Genomic DNA, 17,597 nt, shown 5'->3' on the forward strand with positions numbered 1-17,597 from the left:
GCGATACCTCCCGTTGAGCCCGGAGAGCTTTGGAGAGCTGACAAGGGAGACCTGTACAATTATGCAATAGCAGAGCAAAGCAGCCCTGTGGCGAACATAGACTCAGCTTGACAGGAGCTTTTATTGGCTAGCAGACACACGCTGCATATACGATACATTATGATAAAAGAAATACATAGTGTGCAGTAAAGGTTTTGGGTGCAATAGCATGAATGTCTACTTGATGTGATGGGAAATATTCGCTGGCTCTGCAAAGATTCTACTCTTTCTTACTCTTCCGAACTTGATTTTATGATTAAGTTGAATCTAAAAAGCTAAAGACATTGACTAGGGGCTTTCAAAAAACACAATTTCAGGCTTGGGTTTGATTTTGTGGTATGAATTTATTCATTTTTATTAGTTCAAAAACTAGTCAGCTGGTCAACTACCATCCAATTTTTCATTTTCTTCAATGCCAACATTATTGAGACAGTATATGCCTTTTGTTGGCACAAGCAACACACTTGACAATCTGTGGCTCAAGTACAATTGAGCTATAATGGCCATTTAACTCGGCTTGTTCTGGCATATAATTTTTTTTTCATACTATTTGGACAGAAGAGAGGCAATCGTGTGGCCTTGGAACCGCATTACAAATGTGTGCTGCCGCAATCATTCTGCACGTTGCTCTGCAGATCCGAAAGCTTAGTGCGTACTACAACTTCAAAGTTAGAGTTTTGTTGTGAAAATGTTTTTCTCTGCATGGAATTTTGGCAGTAAGTCCAAGGCTGCAGCCCGCAGGCGATACACAGTGACCCATAGATAAAAGTGAGGGTTTTCATTTCAATTCAGCCTCCAGCTGAGACTGTGCACCAACCTTAGCTGTCATGCTCATCAGTCTTATATACTCAAATGTAGACAGTAAAGACGTCTTGGATGTGCCTCTTACGGTATAGTCACTGTCCATGCGCATTCCAATCAAATGTGCACTGGATCGAGCAGAATGTGCAGTGGCTAGACAAGCACAAGAAATGTTAATAGGTTAAAGAATTAAGATTGTGAAGGAACATAGGTCCAATCTTGATTATTTATTGAACTAGGGCTTCGTCAGTAAACCTCTGTTCTGTTAGAAATATTGAGTCTTCATTGTCTTCGTAAGAAGAAAAAAAATAACCCCAAGTACCTGCTAAAGTGTCATTATTTCTTTCTGCGGGCAGCCAACGCGCCTTTATAAATGAATTCCAGGCCAAGAGGCAACCGTGCAATTAATCTGCTTCGCAAGACTGTTGATCACCACACACCTTACGGCTTTTGTAATAAATGAATCGCTTGGGAATTAACGCTGATTGGATAAGTCTCTGTAAAGCATCACCGATGATCCAGACGTTTGACCAAGATGCAGACTTTTCAATGCTGTCTTTAGCCAAATATTCCGATAGTTCAATCAGACACTTTTGTGTGAGGAAGATGCGAGATAATTGCCCTGTTTGTCATCTTGCTCCCTCCCCTTTTGCCTGCATGCTTTATCTTTAGGCAAAGCTGTCGGTGCATGATGAATGCTAGCAGAAGATTGCTTCTCCAACTCTACATTAATTTTCAAGCACAATTACCAAGACAGCATTTTTAATTTAGCCTTTGTATGATCACTGCGGAAGTGAACGTGAGGATTTGGGAACATGACATAAAAATTTGAGGTGTAGATTTACGACAAGAGATTCAGCTCTCCCAAAACCTTTTATTTTGATTTCCAACTTCAGGATGATAGTGATTTCTGAAAACTTATCATGAGTAGCTTGATTTTTGCTCTATAAGATTGGCTCTCAATGTCAGTCTCAATCACAAATAATTTTGTGTGTTCACCAAACATCTTCACTTTGCATTTGAATTACAGCATCCAAACCTTGTCATTAGTGCACTTACTTGTAAATAGGTGAAAGCTGGAAATAACAGTTTCAAAGTCATGTTGGCACTTTGGCTTTTAAAAGTGGAGAAAAAAGAATTGCCTTTTCAATCCATCTTCTTTCATATTGGTTGGCCGCCATTTTCACGCGACACAAAAGATATACAAATATGTTTTGGCTACGATTTTAGCAATTTTCTCACGCGCTCCGTGGAAACCAGGTCTAAGAGATTTTGGAGGCAGTCAGATTCTGGCCAAAGTCAACAGCTTGCATCATCATCATTATCATCATCGGTTTAAAGTCCGCATTCCAGGCGCCGCTGGGTTGGACTGGATTCTCAATATGGCTTTCTTCCACCGGGGACGGTCCATGGCCATCTCGTGGTTGAGAGTCCTATACTGAGAACATTTTTGGAGCAAAACTTTTTACAGCCGGATGCCCTTCCTGACACCAACCCAAACATCAAACCTTCAGAATCGTTATAGAAGTCAATTCATTGAATGCATAATTATTTTCAGTTTTATTAGATTGACTGTTGTGTGTTGCACAAGATAATAAGCTTGATAATGCTTTTCTGCCAAAATGTACATTTATTGAAACCAATAGAGAAACATTGCTGCCGCTACTTAAATATAGACATATTTATATATCACCAGTATGCTCGGCTCTGTGTGACGAAGGATATTTTTAATAACTCATTTACTTACAAATGAATAGAAATGTTTGTACTGTGTGCAAAAGGTTGAGCTTATCAGCAAGATTACCATCAGGCTCCTGACAACGTGCGCACCGGCCTATTTTCTTCACACCACTGTGCTTTTGTTGATGAATCAGAATTCATTGTAAATGACATCTTGTGCTGGCGGCTTTTCAATTTGCATAACCCGCAACATAATTTCCTCAAAAAGGGCATCTGCTTGATGCATCCCAGCCAATGAGAAGAGGTTCAAAGCCTAAAGCCACAAAACTTTCTCAGTCTTTATTGTATTGTCAGATGGTCGGCATTATCGAAAAGTTTGCTGAACACAGAACCCGACAACAAATAATAATGATGTCATTTATTTCTAATTAATTTCAATCTTAGATTGGAGAACGTGTACGATGATATTGTTCAATCATAGATTTGTGTGTCAAACGTGCATACACACATTTGGCGGACAACTTTCTGCATACGTACGGTTAGTGAATAATACCCATTGTCATCTCCGCACAGAACCTTTCAAAAATGACTTTTACGCAACAAGTTCATGAAAATCAAAGCATTTCGATACTCGGCCGTTTGAAAAGACGTTGACTTTGAAATATTTGCATGGGAAAATGACATTTGAGAGACCTTGAAGCTAAGACTCATTTATTCGGTTATCGCATATATTTTTTGCGGCTGGCAACGCTTAAGACGCCCCGAGGCCAAGCACGTTTCTTCTGTTACCGTGCAGGGACATCAAGGACTTCTTTCAGGCTGCAGGCAACAAAGTTGAACACTTACTTTGCTTTAATCTTTCCATTTTCATGGTCTTTTCTGATTTTTAGATTTCAAGTACTAGACTGAATGTTACAATTCTTATGATTTTTTATTTATTTTTTTAAATTGTGCACTACACGTCTCTTGCGACCTGCTTTACATGTCTGAATCTATAGTATGTCATCATAAAAATAGGACCAAGTGATGTATTTTTATGCTCTATCTTAGTGCTTTTTCATGTAAATAGACTCAACTCGCTTTGACCGGGCCTTGTTTTGTAGGAACGTGGCATTAATGGACAGTGACAGTTATGTCAGCCTATAAGGAAGGCCTGAATAAAAGGTTATAGTAAAGATTATTAAAATTTGAGGTAAAAGTTTGGTTTCATATAAAAAACCTAATAATAACAGCACATTTTTTTCCTGCGGGTGTTTAAAACGATTCACGTACAAATAATCTTCCAACTGCTTGTTCTCCCAGGACAGGAAACAAACCAAAGAACATCTAATTAAATGAGTTGTCTTGATATGTTGTCCAGATAAATTGTTTGTCCCCCCCCCCCATTTAAAATGTCATAGCTTACAATTCCATTTTAGAAATGATATTTGAGACAAGAAGAAGCAATTAACAGTAATTGGTGAAACAGACCTCAGAAAATCTTGAAAAGGTCAACAAACACAAATAAATAATCATGGCGGAATGCCAAAGAGAACATTTGCAAAATAATAGCTGAGAAAAGTTAATTGTCGTTTTTTTTGTGATGTACTTAAAAGCTTAATTACACCCAAAGTCTGACTCATCTCACTGTGAAGATTACTTTGACGTCTGTGCCTGAAGCAATTGACTGGTCAACAAGAATCTTCCGCTCCAGAATCCAAGACGATGGCTCACAAGAGGAATAAAGCGGCAGATTTTAATAAGCATGCTCTGGCAGCCACATTAGCAATGATGTAAAGCTTACAAGCCAAACATCCTCTGATTCACTGTTTATATTAGTGTATTTATCCTCCTCCTGGTTGGACCCATAACATCAAGTATGGGTCACACTCCAGCTGCCAGGAAAGCACTCATGGTGAGAGGAAGAAAACTGGATGGAAAAAAAGGAATGGGATTTAAATCCAAATCATGGATGGTCTTTGAAGTTGCATACAGTAGATCTCGTCGAATGAATGAAGCCATTCTAGTGCTGGTCGACAATATTTGACAAGCTGGTCCTTACATTGGTTTGTAGGCCACTTCCCTCGAAACAGAACGTCACGAGAGCTTTACTCAATATGATACCACTCATTTTATGGGCTTGGGCTGCATGTGGGCCGCAGGCCACCTGTTGTAGACCACTAAAGTAGCTGCTGTGACTAAAGTAGCAGACAGACAGAGATTAAAAGTCAGCACAGCGTGCACATTCTTAGAAACGCTCCAATCAATTGAAGACCGAATTACCCCAATCCTTTTGCTTTACGACTTTTTATGGGCCTCGTTGGGCATCTATGTCAGTCAGTCCCTGTTGTGAGTTGCACCACAAGCTGTCGGTTCAGCCTGTCAAAAGCGTCAATTCCTCAGCCAAATTTGGTTTGGAACTCTCATCCACCCCACATAAGGCGCCATCGAAAGCCAACGTATCCACCATCCACCATGCCAGGGAGAAAGAAGTCTTGAACGTGGGGGGACAAGATGGCCACCATTAGGAAATCACATTGTTTGTTTCCCAACTGTTTTCATGTCTTGATGAAACTTTTAGTCCCCATGGAAAATATTTACAGAATATCTGTGCTTTACACATCGCCTACACATTTTGTCACACGTTTTACACATTAGACTGGTGATAATCAATCATGAAATTTCCAAATACAACCTCCAGGCTCTTGTATTTTCTATCCAAATATCCGTGCCCCCGAGGTGAACAATCTGCTCCTCTCCTTGCCTGTGTAGACAGGAAGTAAATGGTGGTGCTCTCATGATAAGAATTCCACTTTATCCATTCAAGCATGGCTCAACAGTGAAACCCTCTTTGACAGGGTGGTGGGAATCAGAGGGAGGCAGTATTCATAGCTCCTGCTTCCAGAAGTGCAGTTAAAGCCCAGCTATACTTAGAAGCACCCAGTGTGATTCGAAATTTGGGATCCTGACAAATGCCCGCTTATTGTCGCTGCTGAGGGAGGCACCGTTGGAGTAATCGCTTTTCTGTGGCAAAACTATCTACGGTGCACACTCCGCAACGGGTTAGCTAGGTATTACTTCATGTTACAGCCTGAAAGCGGCTTCTGAAGAGGGCTTCAGAGCTTGGCTACCTTGGTTAGTTGTTTGGACTCGGCAGGTCTTGCTCTTGGCATCAAACTAAAAATTGTCTGCTTGCTTCACAGCTAATATTAGTAAGAACTCAGATGGAGTTAGCAGGCGAGATGCCACCAGATGATGGTTGCACATAATATGGATTTGTTAGTGTTTCATTGTCTGATCAGGTGCTTCAATTGACTTTGTTTTTGCAAAGTTTGTAGTCATTAAAATGTTAGTTTAAGCGTGTGGTAAAAAAAACAAAAAACTCTTCATATGGACTGGAGCCATGCAAATTTTGCTTAAAAACTGATTGTTAAGAACTGGGTGACATGAATACATAGACATTTCCCACATTAATTCAATTAATATAAACAAATTGCTGTCCCATGTAAATTAATGATCAAATATAAATTTGTTGGTAATGAATATTTAATTAAGCATACATTTTGTCAGGATAGGTATCCTATGGTGGCACGTCTGCCTCACAGTTCCGGGGTGGGTTCAAATCTTGGCTCGGGACTTTTTTTGAAGTTCAATGATGATACCCACATACTTGTGCGGGATTTCATCAGTTTCCGCCCACATTCTAAAAACATGCATGGAATGCGAAGTGAAAATAATTGTTCTAATTTTCCCATGGTGGTTTGTCATGTCACTCAGCTCATAAAACATACTATTTTTTTAAAGCAGTATTTGCTATGGACACTTTCTGTGTACGCAAGATATGCAATATAAAATACTTATGGAGACGTCACAAAATATGCACATAATGTAAAAGCTCAAGTCCTTAAAAATATAAATCTCCACTACTGCTGTCGAGATGAACGCTAACAAGAACTTCATGGAGACATCCCATGAATATTGAGTGCAACAAATTATCTAACTTGTGAGGAGGAGAGCTGATCATGTGCCTTAAAATTAGAAATAAAGAGACTACGTTTCCATAGTCTAAAGATTGGGATGGAGTTACTGTGTGACTCAGTCGTTGGATAAAAAAACGGTGACTCACAATTGTCATTTTGTAACTCAGCCTCATCTGTGATGTTTTTTCACCACTAGGCTCTTGTGCTTGGAAAATTATTGTGTGAGTTACGTGCTTGGAAATACATACACCACATTTGTTATCACCTTTCCATCTTGAAATGCATTCTGTCATGAATAAGACATTGAGTCAGAACAAATCATAACTGCCTTCCTCATAATGCCTTTGTTGCATTAATTGTGCATCTGTTGGGAGTAACGTTTCAGTTTTGCCTGTGAATAATTCAGATCTTTCATATGAGCCTACGGGTGGGAAACATACTGTCCTGTTGTACATAACGTGTGTAAGAAACGACAAAACTCGGCAGGCTTCCAGCATTTCATTTCTCAGAATGATTCGCTTTCCAATAAATGTTGACAAGTGTCCTATTCTGCATTTCCCCCATTAAATGAGACCCGGCTGGCCCCGGGCTGCGGCAGGCGCCGATTGTTTGTTAATGGAATCTGCATTTTACTTGAAAAAAATGTTAGCGGGTGAATAAGAATCAGTCGTGTCTGGTGGAGCGAGCTGATGGTGGGTGTTCCCAAGAATTAAGATCATGGCGGCGTGGAGAGGTGTCACTTATTGAGATGGTGTGGATAAAGACTGCCGAGAAGAAAGTTGCATTGCATGTAATGAAATGAACCACCTTTAAAATTCCTTTGCATCGCATTTTTATGCCCGCTGCCTTTTCCAGTTCATTTGTGCTACCTTGACTTGCCTCGGACTAAATCAACATGGCTCTGGGTCATATTTTGAATTTCAATGCGATTTTGATACACGTATAAAAAATGTTTTGGCTTGAAATGTTTGTGATTTACCCACGGTAATTTGTTGTCTTTCATTTTTGTCACCCCGCGAGTGAGCCACCGAATTGCAAAGATGTGTCACTCCTTTCCTTCTTCTTGACACCGCTATTGTCGACGAACAATAGTCGGTTTGATGAGGGTAATTATTAAACTTATGTCACTGACAAAGAAAGCGGAGAAGTCTTGCATCCTGGTGTAGGTGGGAAAGAAAACAATGGCTGCATGTTTGGAAAGCAAAGAGGCTACGTTTCTGTTTCCATATGCTGCTGAATGTCAATAGCATGCACTGCAGAGTGCTACATTATGGAATGGAGGCTCGCCTGATGTTTTCTCATGTTCTGAGCAGACCAGCAATCAAATATTCATTTTCAAGCTTTCAACTTGAAGACTGTTTCTGAAGTTGTCACAATGGACATATGGATCCCTGTTGGATTTGAACAACTTTATCAGATGGAGGAAGCTTGTCTCTGAGGGACCTTTTTTTTTTACCCGGATACATTATTTGTCTGAAGGCTGTTGCCATTTATCAAATAACATTTGTTTTGAAAGTACCAAAAAATCATAAATATATTATTTAAAAAGTGCTGTTGAGAATGAGGCCACTGTGCGGTTCCAGTAAACTGCTGACCAAGCACATTTTTATTTACATCTGTCAAATTTCAAATTCAAACTCTTTGAATATCATCATCATTATTTTCACGTGTGTAAAACTATCCCATGTTCATTTCACATCAAGGCTGGAAGAGCCTCAACAACATTTTTGTTCCCTGCAGCTTGACACAAAGGGAATCACTTTTGACTTGAAAACAAAACGAGAGCGCCGCAGTCGCTAATTGTTCTGCAGGGTTTCCTCGCAGCCGTCTGGCATGCGTAAGCTTGCTAAATTATTTTTGCTTGCTGGTTGGCGACTTGCCAAAGACACATTCAAAATGGAGAATCACTCGCATCAAACTTTAATCATTTGTCAGAATTGAGATTTATACTTTGCCCCACTTTTAAAATCCTCTCTAAGTTAAAAATCCCCTGAAGTTGTTCACAATTCTTATGCCTTACTTCTGACCCCAAAGCATTTCCTAAAGGAAACATAAACAAATATTATGAAGTGGCGTTGCTTTAAAACTAGCACAATACACATGCCTGCCTGGATTTGGTACACAAGTCCTGGCCTCTACAGACAGCTGATGTTTATCTGCACAAATCCCCCCCCCCACCCCTCCCCTCCCCTAACCCTGACCAAACGGCTGCTCAAAGTGCCAGTGTGCATACTGAGTTTCACCGAGCGAGGACAGCAATGCAGTGGCAGCAAAGATTCCATCGCTGAGATGTCTAGACACATTTCTTCAGACACCAAAGGAATTTTTTCACTTTTTTTTTCACGTGCTTTATTAACGTTAAATGTTCTGCATCTGTTTTCTAATCCACCGTGATATGAGGGCTCCCCCCCCAATGTGACTCAAATAAAGAAAATATATTTTAAAAGCGAAAACATTTTTTTAAGTTGCTCTCTGCTCAAAGTAAGAGTATCGCATAGTTAAGTTGTATCGGACCTATGGCTAAAAGACAGGTGCCATTATTGCTCCAATGTTTGATTGTGTGCTGATAACATCTTAGTTTTAAACTCATTTCCAAAGAGACCATTCCCAGGTTTCCCGCTTCCATCAGATGGAGGCTTTTCCTCAGAACAAGGTGTTTTCCAGCGAGTGCTCAGCACTCATCCATTATGGATGCTGCGTTTTAGAAGGTGGATCTGTGCAGATTATATAAATATCTCCTTTTCATTCCCAGCAGGATGGGAACTGTGTTAGTGTACAGGGCATCGTTCTGATGCCGTGTTGATGTAAAAGAAAGAGAAGTGCTGCGGATGCTAGAAGACATAAAAGCTGTCTAGAATTCATGCAAATCTTTCAAAACCTTCTCATTAATAAGGCGAGCTCAAAATTGGGGAAAACGTGTTATTTTGGAGTAGTGACGTCGATATATCTTTGGTGGAATAACTGAAAAAGCCATGGGGCTTCAGAATTTGTGGTCTTGCATGCTATGGCCACAGTAGGAGGCTTTGTTTACATAGACGGGAGCAGCATGGAATACAAGAACCTCACATATACTGACGAAGCTGAGATGCTCAGAAGAAGACCAAGAAGAAATGTGCAGCCCAAGCACTATATATACTGAGCAAGTGGAATATTGATATAAAGAGCAGATGCTTATGAAGGAATATTCCATTCGTCCATTTGGCACATCTTCGATCTGGTCACTTAAGTGTTGGACTCGATCATAATTCACTTGGGATGGACTGATAACCAATAAATGAATTGACCCACATAATATGTTTACAACATGTTTGGCTAAAATGGTTTTTGTCTCAGTATGACTGTTAGAATTTTGTACAACTTAGCAAGAGAATGGAATAAGCCAATCTGCTTCATGGAAACTCCATAAGGTCAGATCTGGATCATACGTAAAGCCAGAAAGGCATGTTGAATTCAGCCCAAAAAAAAGGCACCTTCCTCTTTCATACCACACTTATCAAACAAAGTAGGCTTCAAAGCAAAGCTCACCGCCCTGTGATTGACAGGTAATCAGTTGAGGATGTATCCATCCTCTCTTCATAAGTCAGCTTCCCTGTCACCCTGACCATGATATGTGGTATAGAACTAGAAATATTTTTTAAGCGTCGAGACAGGAATATACCATCAGTTCATCGTTAACATTTGTATACTGGAATACCCAATGGCAGCAAATCTGGTCCGCTCAAGGTAAAAGGAAAATAATTCACTGTGGAAAGCGCTCGAGGAGTGAAATCCAAAACATGATCTCTTGGGCCAACCTGGACTTAAAAAAGGTGAAAAGAGTTCATGGCCTTGCTTTACGTGCCAGACGTGTTTCGCTTGAATTGGATTTCAAATGATTTATTAACCTTTAACTGTGTGGGGTACTAATGCGAGGAAGCACATTTCCCTCTATTTTTCCTTTACTTTTGAATGTTGCTAATATGCTTTTCCTCTTTTTCTCCACAGGCACTTTCCGTGCAGTCCGCTGGGCCCTCGTGTGAATTTCCCCCAGCCTGAAGGACAGCAAGAAAGCCAGGAGCTCCATAGTGATTTCCCCACAAGCACAAGAAAGGCTAACGTGCTTCCTTTTGTTTTCTACTCAAGCTGTCTAAGAATGCTCTTTGCAGTTTCACTCTCGGCTCTCTCTACATCGTTGAGGTTGTGCACGTAGTGACCGCATTCCACTGCAGGAAGACTGAAAAAGCAAAGAAGAAAAGAGCCATACCCAACAAACCTGCACTAGGATAATTAATTGTGTCCTCGCTGGAAAGAAGATGACTTTGGTCTGAATATTGTGGCGTTTGCATGTGCGTTTATGCGTGCTCACCTCTTTTATGGTCAAAGGGTGACAGGTGGCTGCTGATTCAAAATGAACCTGCCAGGTGGCTTTGTCTGGTGCTGGTGGCTGTCGCTGCTTGCTTGTTGTTTCTACACCTCCAGGGCGGCCAAGCCCAGAATGCCTGGCCACACGCACCTCAACTCAATACGCATTGATGGGGACATATCTCTGGGTGGGCTTTTCCCAGTGCATGCAAGGGGAAATGATGGCAAAGCCTGTGGCGAGCTCAAGAAGGAGAAAGGGATTCACCGGTTGGAGGCCATGCTGTTCGCTCTGGACCGCATCAATAATGACAACGAGCTGCTGCCTAACATCACTCTGGGCGCTCGCATCTTGGACACCTGCTCCCGCGACACTCACGCTCTGGAGCAATCGCTGACGTTCGTACAGGCTCTGATTGAGAAGGACTCGACCGATGTCAAGTGCCTCAGCGGAGGGCCGCCCATCATCACAAAGCCGGAGCGGGTGGTCGGCGTGATCGGCGCGTCTGCGAGCTCTGTGTCAATCATGGTGGCCAATATACTGCGTCTCTTTAAGGTCAGTCCTTGCACAACAACAATCACCGCTTCTTCGGTATCTGCAAAATTATCTTATTCTCTGTCGACAGTAGCTCAGCAGTGTAAATCCCATTTATTTCACACATCTTCTCATGTTCTCTTTTCGAGACCACAAACTGTGTCAAAGAGAATAAATCAGAATTAATCAATGGCGAGTCTCATTGTAGTTTGAAACGAACCCCATATAGTGTTTTTAAAATGTAAACAGCTAGTAGCTATGCTTGTCAGCTATTCAGGATTATTACAAGACCTTCACCAAACATTCTTTTACCAACCTAATAAAGGCTAGTTTTGATTGACGCAGTCAGATGGCAATCACTTAAAATCTTCATTTTGGCAGAAAATCTTTGATCGTTTGCTAGACGCCTTCGCCAACCCAAAGCATACTTCCAAATAAAGAAAAATAATCTTCCCCAGAAGTGTAATTTTGGAATGGCCCTGCCAAGATGTGCTGTAGAGTGCTGTAATAAAATAAAAAGGTGCTCCAGCTAAGTATTAGTTTAAGGGTGTGCATATTTATGCAACCAAGTTGTTTTTTATTTGCCCCGTAAAAAAATTCCAATTTTCTTTTCAATTCCGTGTTCACATTACAGATAATAAAGGTGCTCTTGTTCTCACTACAAAATCCTGACATTTTAATGAGGGTGTGAAGACTTTTATTTTATACCCACTACGTGCAGACATGCTCCATTCAGAGGATGCTGTATATTTGCTCTGAAGAGAAACTTTATTCCTCTTCCCTTTACCTACAAGAGAAGGGTCGCAGCAGAGACCTTATAACACCTCATATACTCTGTTACAACTTAATCTGCAGAGATTGATTTCATTAATGGCAGGAAGACCCACAGCAAGTTTGTGATACGGCTTCACAAACGTAACTGGCCAGGCATTCTGTCGGAAGGATTATGCCTTGGTGTTGCCGCATCTTCCAATTACTATGTGGGAGCAAATTAGTTTAAATTTTATCTGTCAAAAAGGTCACTGAGCTGCACTGTGAGCGCTAACAGCACAGGACATAGTGTTCTTGGGAACAATGGATTTGATAGGAGAAGGTGGCAAACTGTGTTCTATAGACTGATGGCGTTCAGGCGTTGTTCACTCACAGATCAGTGCAAGTAAATGAGAAGATGTGTGCAAGGATGAGCTGTTGGTGACAATTTAGCTCGGTTTTTGGACATTTCGTGATTTGACCGTTTCGCCACTGACGTAAAGATAAAGGGGCAGACAGGGAGATCATATCTATATTGTCGATGAAAACAAGGTATTCCAAGATAATGCAAGTGAGTATCATTTTCCTGATTTAAAAAAGTACACATGGGCCAGGCTAAAAATGGTCCATTATCTCTCAGAATTTCATACAGTGGATTAGCAAAGTGTGAAATTCAGCAAGACCAGGCAGAAACCACTCTGCTGGCATTATTTGTAAGCTTTTGAGGCCACAAAAGGGATATTGACTAGCAAGTAAACTTAAGGTTGTGCTCCCACATGGCACACGGCTCAGCCAGCGGGTTCCGGCTCTTTTCTCCAGCGTTATAGTCACATAAAACCATAATTAGGACTCCTCTGAGTGGTGAGGAGGTCTCACCGCTCCCCACTTCCTTCTAATCATTAGAAAGCTAAGACTCTAGTCTGCATCTTTCAGCATGTTTCTCGTGCTGAGCAGTCAACTTGAAGCTGTACTTTTATTTATTATTGCCGTCCCGTTATGACAGTATGGACTTTTTAATACGCAATGATCCATATGCTCCTTCGTATTCGATCAATAGCAGCATTTTTGCTGAACATAGTTTTGCACTCAATTTCAAATCACACAGCTAAAGCTACTGTTGTTTTGAATAATGCATATATTTATTTATTATAATGTGAGTATCCCCTCAATGTTTCTTTTAAGATGTGATTTTATTCATTGCTGTTGTTAAAATCGAAAACAAATGAATAGGTAAACCGCAGTGGTCTTCATTGCAAGCATTTATTTGACAGATAGAGACTCTCGACAGATTGCTGTGAATCTGCTTTCACTCTTTATAAGACAAGCAACGTGACAGTCGGTATCTTTGAACCCATTTTTTTTTTCCAAAAGCCTGCATTTTGTGTGAAATAAATTTGCTGCTCTTGAAAACAAGAGCAATACATCACTATGGTGACTTGCCCAGTTGTTTACGGACCGAGACGATATACTCCAATCTCGCGGCTGTATCGTATTTTTCTTAGCTTGCGTTAACTGCTTATCATTTTTCGATGTTCTGGCACAAGTCTAAAGGCAATCTAACTTGATGTAGTGTTCCGGCCAACTTCATTTGTGTCGTCCTTCTGTAGCTGCTTGCCATATTCATGAGGGAATAATTTATTTGTCCTCTGTAATTGGCTTCATGTTTTCAGCCTCTAAACTTTTGGCCTTTTCTTTATCTTCCCCATGGTCTCTGAGTGGCTGATGGTGAAGTGTTAGCTCAGCACTCTCGGGTAAGCAGGAGTCCGTCCTGGTTGCGTGTTATGAATATTTTACTATACCGTTATGTAATTGATGCCAAGGGATTGAGGTTGAAAGCTCCTTCTTTGAACTCCCGAGTCCAGCTTTGACTACACCACTTGGACCACATAGTAGTTAGTGGAGGATATATCGATTATAATCGGGGCCTCTTCTGTATCTATGTATCTCTAAATAGAGTATTATCAGAAGTGGGTAGTAATGCGCTACATTTACATCATTACTTTTACATAAGCGTCTTTGTGGATAAATTGTTGAGAGTAAAGTTTTTCTGCGTAATTACTGTCAGTAAACAAAGACAATTTAATTTTTCATGGCTTCATTTGTTAGTCTTGTAAGACGTAATTGACCATTGGTGCAGTCGAAGTGATTATTGTGTGCTGCAAGTTTTCTTCCATTCATCCTCTGATTAAAAATAAAATCAGAACTTCAGTTTTCTTCTATTTTTTTAACTTTAGATGTTTTTTGTAGGACTTTTTTACTTGAATCATTAAAGTAGCAATACTCGTGTACACCTCTTGGCTACTCCTCCCACCTGAGCATTACTGACACGGCATGGGGCATATGAAATCAGCAGTCAGAAAACAAGGCAGTGTTTCGGGTGTTGAAATTAACTTGCTGAGACAAAGAAACGGGGTGAGGAGCGTGTGTGTGTGTGTGTGTGTGGGGGGGGGGTTAGCTTCCACCCAGAAGCTTTGTAAATAATGTACAAGCCAGCTCAGACAGTGTGCACAAGTCTTTCCTGTGTATTGGCACTGCAAAGCCATGAGGGAGGATGCTGGATTGGTTCTCTCAGAACCAAGAAATGGGTTTAACTTTCCTGCTGTGCATTCTGAGAAGTTCTGTCTGCCTCTCATCATTCATTAAAGACATACAGAGGGCATGAAGTGCAGTGCACCCCCATACACACCCACACACCTATATACACCCACACACCCACACGCACGCATGCATCCCTACATTTCGCTGTGTTGAGACCAAGCTCTTATTGGATCAACTTGTCAGCCTTCACTAAACGAGAAGCTCCAAAATGTGCATACACGTGCTTGAAATGCACACTTCATCGGACCCTGAAGGCCAAATACGGTCAGGAGTTGAAATGTTTAATGTAAAGGTTATCCCTTGCATGTCAATAGGGCCTACATTAATTAAGACAGTTAATGGTTACAGTGTGACACCTTAACATCCACATATCACAAATATAGGACTCTGTAGAAGAATATGATTGAAGATTTGCAATAAGCCATGTTTTTGAGAACAAGAACATTTTTAGTTTATATTCTTATACCTTCAGCAATAATTTGCTAACACAATCACTGAGCATTATGTAAATGCAATGCAAACAAAGTCATTTTACTTCCTCGTGCTTAGATTAACTTTGTTGGTCCTCACCAATCTTTCATTTACTAGATTTGCGAAATAGCATTTTATATACGTATGATGTTTACAACCATGACAAAGAGTGGATAGATGATTAAATAAAGGGATAGCATATAATGTGCGCTTTTGTATTTTATCACTGGCAGACTTAAGTGTCGGTTTAAATGATGATACAATTTCTGCCTGATCTATAACTCGAAATCTTTTTATGTAAATTGGCATTAGCAGTAGAAAATAGAAGTCCTCGTGCAGTCATGAGGTCTTACAAGCGAGCATCCATGCTTTGTATCATATTTAGCACCTTTGCACAAAGGCTACATTTCAGAGTTCAATTACATTAAACAAGTAATTTCATGCCAACACGCTGTAGTTTATTTACACAACACATTCCTTGAAACCCGCAAACCATGGCCAGTAAAAATTATAACCATTAAACCACCTTATTCTTCCTCCAACAACTTTGAGGCGAAGGAAACAAGCAACAAGAAAATACCCTCATCATTTTACAGAGCGGTGGGCTTTGCCCTTCAATTTGACTTTTACAGCTCAACACACCAAATCCATGAAACTCTGCATCTCTGCTTGTACAGGGAGCTGCTTTAGGGTGAGGATTAACTCAGCTCTAACTCCAGCCCAAGAAAACACAGCCATTTCCCAAAGTGAAGCTTTCTAAGAAATCATACCTTTTTTATTCTTGCTCCACTTCATCCATTTGCACTTAAAGTTTTGAAATCCCTCTGCAAGCAATTGGAGCCACTGCTGGTAATCAGCAAGTACATTCGCAATAAGCACCAGTCTGCCTCTCTCCTCTGGCACCTTTTTCTTGCTTCGTTCGAAAAATCTCACACAAATTAATTTTGGCTGTTTAATTAGTGTGCACTGTCTGGTCTACTGAGGGCATGTTAGCAGGGGGGCAGGGGGTATAATGACTTTATTTTTATGTTTAATTGCATTCTGCTGAGCATTGCTGTAAAAATCAGAACGAGATCCAATAGGGAAGACACAACAGGATTTCTTGCTGTCAGTTTACCGCACTGGCTGTTGACTCGCCCACGTTTGCCATGTACGTGTGGAACTCCACTCTAACGCGTCTTTAAAAGTTTAAAAGACCCCAAAAAAAAACAATTTTAGTGAACAAAATCCAGCAAACGGAGGCGGCGCCATCGCATCCTTGAAAAGAGCGTGGGATTAAAGGCTCAGGCAGCTGTCTAACCTGCAAGATCTCAGCATCAGCCCACCATCCATCATCCAGGCTGCCGTGCCTCGGATTTAGTTGACTTTAACAAAGCTTGGAAAGAAATCAGAAAGCCTTCAGTAACTCAAGCACGTTAAATTAAGAGCGCTCAATAGTTTCATGACAGCTGCCATATTGATTGTGTGAAGGGCGGCAATTCGAGTCATTTTTTCTCATTTCACTTTTTAATACTTGAGCTGTCAGCGACAATGTCATCTGGTCAAAGATGAGCACAAAACAGAGTTGACCTGTGTTAATGAATAATTTAAACACAATAGTTTGGGCTCACTGTCAAAAGGGAATGGAGCAGGGAATGTTGTAATGATAATGAAAAACATCTACTGCTTTGTCCCCACGGGGGTCGTCGGTGTGCTGGAGTCTATCCTAGCCGTCATCGGGCAGTAGGGGGGGGGACACCCTGAAACGGTTGCCAGCCAATCGCAGGGCACACAGAAACGAACAACCATCCACACTCGCACTCACACCTAGGGGCAATTTGGGTTGCTCAATCAGCCTACCATGCATGTTTTTCGGGAAGTGGGAGGAAACCGGCCCGCGACCCCCGTGGGGACTAAGCGGTACAGAAAATGGATGGATGGATGGGAGGAAACCGGAGTGCCCGGAGAAAACCCACGCGGGCCCGGGGAGAACATGCAAACTCCACACAGGGAGGGCCGGAGGTGGAATCAAAGCTGCACTCTCTGAACTGTGAGCCAGACGTGCTAACCACCATGCCACCCCAAAAATACTATATAAAATACAAACTGAAAGAAAAAAAATATACTGGCTTAACCTACAAACAGAGAGGATGTTTAGCTGCTATGAAGGTATGGAGAATCAAATTTTCTGTTGACCTGTGTAATTATTATTTTTATCTATTTTATTTGAGCTGTTACCTTCATCTTATTGGAACAAATTTGCCGAGTAATCGGGAGCATCCTGTGAATCTACCAATTTGCTGGGTACCGGTGTTCCTTACCTTTCAGCCCTGGTGTCAGTGAACACAGGCTTCAGCACCCTAATGAGCATAAGTGTTAAAAAAGATGGATAGATGGATGGATACTTTATCAAATAGAACTCAAAGATCTCAAACATAATACAAGTG

The 17,597-nt window shown here is 41.0% G+C and overlaps 1 protein-coding gene across 1 annotated transcript in view; it reads left to right on the forward strand.

Moving 5' to 3' along the window:
- The window catches only part of LOC119138037 (metabotropic glutamate receptor 4-like), an 87,810-nt gene that overhangs the window by 16,737 nt on the left and 53,476 nt on the right, over positions 1–17,597 (forward strand). The window contains exon 2 of the mRNA XM_037277724.1: positions 10,464–11,373. Coding sequence (XP_037133619.1) covers positions 10,867–11,373 — 507 coding nt within the window. The 5' untranslated portion in view covers positions 10,464–10,866. The remainder of the gene's footprint in view (positions 1–10,463; positions 11,374–17,597) is intronic.

This window comes from Syngnathus acus, chromosome 2 (assembly GCF_901709675.1).
Source record: "Syngnathus acus chromosome 2, fSynAcu1.2, whole genome shotgun sequence".
Lineage (NCBI taxonomy): Eukaryota > Metazoa > Chordata > Actinopteri > Syngnathiformes > Syngnathidae > Syngnathus > Syngnathus acus.